Source organism: Aureococcus anophagefferens (genome assembly GCF_000186865.1).
Source record: "Aureococcus anophagefferens unplaced genomic scaffold AURANscaffold_15, whole genome shotgun sequence".
Classification (NCBI taxonomy): Eukaryota; class Pelagophyceae; order Pelagomonadales; family Pelagomonadaceae; genus Aureococcus; species Aureococcus anophagefferens.
Window position 1 is genome coordinate 887,249 of NW_008705575.1, and position 6,806 is coordinate 894,054.

Genomic DNA, 6,806 nt, shown 5'->3' on the forward strand with positions numbered 1-6,806 from the left:
CTCCGCGCGAATCATCTGACGAGGAGCGCCGGCGCGGCGGCGTCCCGCGCCTCGTCGTCGAAGATGGCGAAGGGGAGCGCCGCGGGCTGCTCGTCGTCCTCCGGCGCGTCGTCGAAGGACCGGGGCCGCGGCTTCGCGGACGCCGCGGCGCCCGCGTCGAGCACGGATCGCGGCGAGCCCGCGGGCGGCGGCGCGGCGGGGCTGCCGCTGCGGAGGCGCAGCGGCGTCGCGCGGGGCTTCAAGGCCAGCGCGGCGGGCTTCTTCTTGGGCGTGGCGCCGGCGCCGCGCTTCGTTGGGCCGTCGCCGCCGTCCTTGCCGTCGCGCGGATCGATGTTCTCCTTGTTCTCGTCGGCCCACGACGAATAGACGCGGCGCGGCGCCGCGGCGTGCTTGGAAAGGCGCGGCATGGGACGTGCACGCGCGGTGGCGACTGACGACGACGCGGTACCAGAGCACCAGGCGACGCGAGAGCGGGACAATTCGCGTAAACCGCGCTTTTTCAACGCGTTCGAACTGCTCATCAACGTTGGCTTATTTCCTTCAACGCTGGTTCGGCCAAGCAAGCATGTCCAATTCAAGAAGCCGGTTCACCATTGACCCACGTGAGCGCGAGAGAGGCGGCCCTCGCGCGCGGACGCGCGCTCTCGCAAAGGAGTCCACTCGGCGGCTACGGGGACGACGCCGCCCCACCCCACGACGAGACGACGACGAGAGTAGCCTCGAAGAATGGAGGCGAGAGTAGCCTCGAAGAATGGAGGCGCTCCCGCACGAAGTTACTTAGGCGTGCGGCGGCAGCGCTTGCTGTGGGGCCTCTGGTGGTCGGAGCGGCCGCAGGCGGGGCAGGGGCGGACCGGCCCGCCGCTCATGCCCGGCTGTGCGCCGCGCCGCCGGGGGCGGCGCGGCGCCGGCGCCGCCGCGCGCTCCGCCGCCGCCCAGCGCTCCGCCGCCGCCCAGCGCTGCGCCTCCATCACCGCGCGCTCCGCCGCCGCCGCGCGCTCCGCCGCCGCCGCGCGCTCCGCCGCCGCCGCGCGCTCCGCCGCCGCCGCGCGCTCCGCCGCCGCGCGCGTCTCCTCCTCCGTCGGCCCGAGGCGGACGCCGCCCTGGTGCTGCGCCACGAGCGCCCGGTGGGCGTCGTCGAACGACAGTGCCTCGAGCACCGTCGACGGCCGCGCGAGCGCCGTCGCGATGGTCTCGACGAGCTCGAAGAGGGCCGCGGTCTGCGCCTCGGCCTGCTCGTCCGTCATGGTCCGCGGCTTCGTCGCCTCCTGCACGTCGAGCAGCAACGTCCCCTCGGACGTCCGGTCCGTCTCGGCGATGAGCTTGGCCAGGAGCATGAGCCGCGCGGTCGCGCGCGCGTGGAGGCGGTTCGCCGCCGGCGCGTCGCCGACGAGGCCCTGGGCCTCGTGGAGCTCCGGGTCCACGACGTTGTCCATCTCCAGCTCGTCGCAGCGGAACATGACCGCGGCCGTCGGCTCGATGAGCGTGACGCGCGCGCACGTCTTGCTGTTCTTGCCGAAGCTCGTCGGCGCCTCCGCGAGGCCCTTGGGGAGGCGGGCGTAGGCCGCGAGGATGCGGAAGACCGCTTCCTTCACCCCGTCCTGGTGCCAGGTGAGCAGGTGGTGATTGGCGTAGAAGTGCAGGAGGACGCGCGAGATGCGCAGGCCGAAGATCGGCGCGAGCTGGATGAGGAGGTCTAACACGGTCCGCTCGAACATCTCCATGTTCCGCTTGCTCTTGCCGCCGCCGCCGCCGCGCATCTTCGCGAAGCAGTGCGTCGCGAGGTTGAGTTTTTTCGTGCCGTTGCTGGTCCAGTCGACGCCGTCGGCGCCGACGGCCGCGAGCGTCTGCTCGACGCACTCCTCGATCGCGCGCGTCGCGAGCAGCCGCCGCTGCGGCGCCGGCGACTTGAGGTTCTTCATGGGCACGCCGTTCTGGTTCGGGCCGCCCTGCCAGCTCTTGCTGCGCGAGCCCGGCCGCGCCTTCGTGTCCCAGTCCGTGACGTTGCCGACGACCGCCGACTTCGCGAACACCGGCGACAGCGGCGTCTTCCCGGCCTGCGCCGAGACCGCCTTGGCCAGGAGGCGGACGGCGGCCTTGACCTTGCCGTTCGCGTCGAAGCAGTCCTCGATCTGGTGGATCTCGCACTCCGCGAGCGCCGCGGCGACGCACGCGGCCGCGTCGGCGCCGTAGGACTCGGCCATGCGCTCGAAGACGACGTCCTCGACGACGACCTCGTCGTCGTCGAACTCCTCGACGACGACCTCGTCGTCGTCGGAGTCCGAGTCCTCGTCCGAGTCCTCGCTCGAGTCCTCGGAGTCGTCGTCGGAGGAGCCGGGCGGCGCGCGCTCGCCGTCGGACATGCCGTCGGCCAAGGGCTCGGGCGGCTGCTTCTGGATGACGACCACGGGCGAGTCCGGCGCCTTCTTCGCGGCCTTGCGGCGGCGCGCGGCGTCGCCGCCGGGCGCCTCGCGCTTCTCGCCGACGGACGGCACGTGCTTGTCGTCGGACGGCGCGCCCCGCGGCTCGGTCATCGCGACGACGTCGCCGTCGAGCATGGACACCGCCACGGACTGGCCGTCGACGATGCCCGACTGCAGGAGGAACTCGAGCGCGTCGGGGTCGTCGTCGTCGGCGGCGGCGTCGTCGTCGAGCGCCATGGCGTCCGGCGGGGATGGGTAGCCGAAGCCGTCGGAGGGATCCCGGAGGAAGACCTCGTGGAGCGCGCCGGGGTCGTCGAAGCCGACGGACGCCACGCGCGGGCCGAGCGGCGCGGGCGGCACGGTCATCGTCGCGTGGTCCGTCGCGTCGATGTCCTCGAACATGGGCTCGGGCTGCGCGTTGCCCTGCTCGTCGATGATGCCGGCGAGCCGGAGGAGGTCGGAGCTGTCGACCATGGCGTCGGAGCTGCCGCCGCGCATGCAGGAGGACCTCGAGCGCGCCCGGGTCGTCGTCGGCGGCGGCGGCGTCGTCGAGCGCCGCGGATGCGCAGGGCCGAGTCCGGCGGCTGCGGCAGGCCGAGCGCGAGGATGATCGAGCGCCGCGGCGGGCCGGCGTGCACGATGAAGGTGAGTGTTGCGAGAGCGCGCGAGCTCGCGAGCAAAAGCCGCGGATCACCTATGGAGCATCGATTTCGCAGGCGTGCGTCGAATTTTCGCGAGCGAGCGTCGTGCCGCGACATTCGCATGCCGCGGCGGCTGTTGCAAAGGCATGGACGCCGCACACGCACGGTCGCCGCGCGCGGTAGCCGCTGGAAGTCACCGAGCCTGGACAAAAGACCCACGGAGGCTCTGCTGCGAGCGAAGCCGATCAATCCGATCAACATTGCCCTCAACCTAGGACCTCATAGGCTTAAAATGCATGGTTTTGCAGCACTTCCACGCGTCGCAGCGCGACCGCAGGCTCCCATGGCTGCCGCCGAGTCGCGTCGCGGCTGTCGCTCGCCGCCTTCGTCTCGTCTTCGCGGCGCGGCGCCGGCGGTCCCCGCCGCCGGCGATCGCCGCCGTGTCCGTCGCGCCGCCGTCGCTTCTTCCGCCGTAGAGCCGCCGTCTGGGCCATTCCAGGCGCTCGGGCGCGCGGGCGCCGCAGAGCGTATGCCCATCGCACCTCCCTATTTGAGTTTCGCCGGCTTCCCTATTTGAGTTTCGCCTAGGACAGTTTCTGGCCGCACGGCGGCCCCGGCGCGGCTCGGGACCGCGGCACCGTCGCGCGCAGTGCCACTGACGCATAGCGGCGCCACATCGGCGGCCACCGCACCACAGCTCACCGTAGCTGGCCGCGCGCGGCGCCGCAAGCGGCCGCCACTGACGCATAAGCTTGGCGCTTTTTGAGTGGTGATGATGATGCTGATATTTGCTGAGAGCATGGCCGCGAGTCCAGCCCCGCGCCGCGCGACGCGCACGTTCAGAGCTGCACCGAAGCGCTCATTACTGTCTCGCATTGCAGCGGTTCGACAGCAGCAACACGGTCGACGCGTCGGCGGCTCCTGCGGCTACGGCGGCGCCGCGGCGGAGCGCCTCGAGGAGAGACCGAGCGCGGCGCCGCGCCGCGGCCACGGCCGCATCGGGGCCGTCGCCGCGCTGGACGGCCTCGCGACGACGAGTCGTGGCGCCGCGGACGTTTCGGCCGCGCGTCTGCGCCGAGCTCGGGAGCGCGATCGTCGCCGCCGCGGCCGCGCGGCGTCGCACGTCGACGCGCTCGCGGCCCGCGCGGACGCGGCCGGCGCCCGCGAACCGGACAGGCGGTTCGCGTCGTGGCCCGCGTCGTGGCCCGCGGAGCCGAAGGCGCGGAGCGAGCCGCCGAGCCACGCCGCGGCGTCGGCCGCGCGCGGCGTCAGGAGGCCGGCGCGCGGCGCGCCGCCGCCAAAGGCGCCGCCCGCGAAAGCGGCAGCGGCGCGCTCGCCGCCCGCGACGACGCCGAGGCCCAGGACCGCGAGGCCGTCGTCGTCGGAGGCGCCGCGCTCGGCCGCCGCGACGACATGGAGCTGGTCCGCGTCGCGAGCCGCCCGCCCGGCGCCGCCCTCGCGGGCGCCGGGTCCGCGCTCGAGGTGTGCTACGGCGCGCGCCACCGGTCGAACACGGCCGCGGCCGTCGTCGACGCGTTCGCGGCCGACGTGACGGTGACCGCGGCCGGCGACGGCGCGCGCGGTCTCGTCCGGGCCGACGAGCTCACGGCCACGTACGCCTTCGGCCGCGGCGCGCGCGCGCTCTTCGCGCGCGGCTCGCCCTACGTCACCGTCGAGCTCGACCGCTCGACGGACGTCGAGCTCGGGTCCGCGGCGGGCGTCGCGTTCGTCGTGCCGCTCGGCGCCGGCGCCGTGCCGGACGACGCGGGCGGCCGGGGGGGCGCCGTGCGCGCGCGCGGCCCACGAGGGCTGCAGCGGCCTCTCGAGCGACTGCTGCTCCGCGTCGGAGGGCGTCTTCCTCGAGCGCCGCGGCGGCGGATGGCGGCGGCCCGCGGCCGAGGCCGAGGGCCGGAGCTTCGGGCTGACGCTCGGCGACGGCGCGCGCTGTTGTTCCGCCTTCGCGGGCGCCGCGATGGGCGCCGGGCTGACGGAGCCGCGGGCGCGTCCAGCGACGCGGAGGAGCGCCTCGCGGCGAGAGCGCGCCGCGCTCGACGGCGGCCGCGCCGACGCCCGCGCCGACGCCCGCGCCGACGCCCGCGCCGACGCCCGCGCCGACGAGCTACTCGCCGCTCGCGCCGACGCCCGCGCGGACGAGCTACTCGCCGCTCGCGCCGACGCCGACGCCGTCCGTCGTGCCCCTCGCGTACAAGTTCTTCGCCATGTTCATCGACGACGCGTTCGTGGACGTCGCGGATCGACGACGCGTTCGCGCACGTCGCGGAGGAGCCGTTGAAGTACCGGCTGACGCAGCGCGACGACTTCGTCTTCCCCATGACTCTCTACCAGTGCAACACGCTCCACGTCGACAAGACGCGGTCCAACGAGTTCAAGCTGCTCCGCGCGTGGCCACGGGGGGGCGTGATGGACGGCGTGGACGCGGTCGACGTGCCGTGGCCCTCGGGCGCTGGGACACGACATGGGTAAGAACTCGAGCAGGCCTCCGGGCAAGTAGATTGGCGCGGTGTTCATCGAGCCAGAGCCTCCGTCGTGTGGCCGGATGAGGCGTCGCAATTTTGTGTTTCTGATCGCCACTGATTCGCCAGCGGAACTTTTGGCAAGGGCGAGTCACGCTCTGTCGGTGCGTGATCCGTCGCCTGCGCCGCCTCCCGTGCGCAACATTGGCACGCCCGCGCCTCCCTACGCGCCCCCCCGCGAGCTCGTACGGCCCTGCGCTCATCGTCGCTCGAATTAGGCCAGCGCTCATTGTCCTCGACGCCCTCGCTCATCAATCATGTCCGGGTGCGTCGCCAAACGTTCCTCGCGCGTCGATTCCAACGCGCCCTCGATTCCCTAATCTCAGGTCATCCAACAAGGACACGAACCCCTTCTTCAACACGGGCGGTGACGTCGAGCGTGCGAAGCGCGACGCGGTCACCGATGAGGTGAAAAACTTGCTCAAACTTGATTTGCGGACCCAGGTCGCTATCATGCTTGCGAGACGCGGCGACCGTCTGTATCAGCGTGTGATGAAATCAACCAACGCAGACGATTTAGCCAATTGCGCCTTCATGCGTCTCCACGAGGAGCTGCTCGCGCGCGAGTTTTTGGAGAAGCCGCGGAAGGTCGTCACGAAGAAGAAGAAGTGAAGGAGCTCGACCTCGCGTCGCGGGACGATGAGAACCACGACGCGTAAAGTGGGGAAGGACGCGCGCCTAAGCGACGGCTGCGCTCCGACGCCTAGGCGCTGGCCGGAGGTGGTCCATCGGCGCCCGCCCGGCGGGCCCCCAGGCCGCGGACCTTGCGAGAGCTCGAGCGCTCGGCCGGCAAGGAGAGCATGGTAAAATTGACGGCCCGTCGGGCAGTCGTGCTCGCCGCCAAGAGCACGCGAGAGAGTGTCGACCCGGGAACCCACTGTGCACCACAGTGAATCCTGCGGCGCGACGTGCTCGGCGGTTGTCGTGCGCGCGCTCGCGGGGTAACGACGACGGGCGCGTCGCGGCTCCTCATGTCGGGTCCGCGCCGGCGGCGCACGGCCGCGCGGCCGGGCTGTGGCACTACTACCCGCCCCCAGTGGACGCGCGGCGGCGGCGCCGCCGCTTCCGCGCCACCCGCGCGCATCGGCGGGGGTCGCTACGCCTTCGGCCGGCGCCTCGGAGATCGCGCGAGCGCACGCCGTCGGAGCCGCGCGCGCGCCGTCGAGCCCGCTGTGCCGGCGCGACGCGCGATGCGGCGGCGGGCGACGGGT

General features: G+C 72.8%; 2 protein-coding genes across 2 annotated transcripts in view; one reads left to right on the forward strand and one right to left on the reverse strand.

Annotated features, from left to right (window-relative positions):
* AURANDRAFT_65600 (hypothetical protein) overlaps positions 1–2,918 on the reverse strand; it is a gene marked incomplete at both ends in the record, with an annotated part of 21,704 nt that extends 18,786 nt beyond the window's left edge. The window contains 2 exons of the mRNA XM_009040502.1: positions 21–389; positions 972–2,918. Coding sequence (XP_009038750.1) covers positions 21–389; positions 972–2,918 — 2,316 coding nt within the window. The remainder of the gene's footprint in view (positions 1–20; positions 390–971) is intronic.
* Positions 2,919–4,474: 1,556 nt separating this feature from the next.
* Positions 4,475–5,545, forward strand: AURANDRAFT_65601 (hypothetical protein; the record flags this gene model as incomplete). Its single annotated transcript, XM_009040486.1, has 2 exons — positions 4,475–4,846; positions 5,345–5,545. 2 exons carry the CDS (start codon positions 4,475–4,477, stop codon positions 5,543–5,545), a joined length of 573 nt encoding a protein of 190 aa, XP_009038734.1.
* Between the last annotated feature and the right edge of the window lie 1,261 nt (positions 5,546–6,806).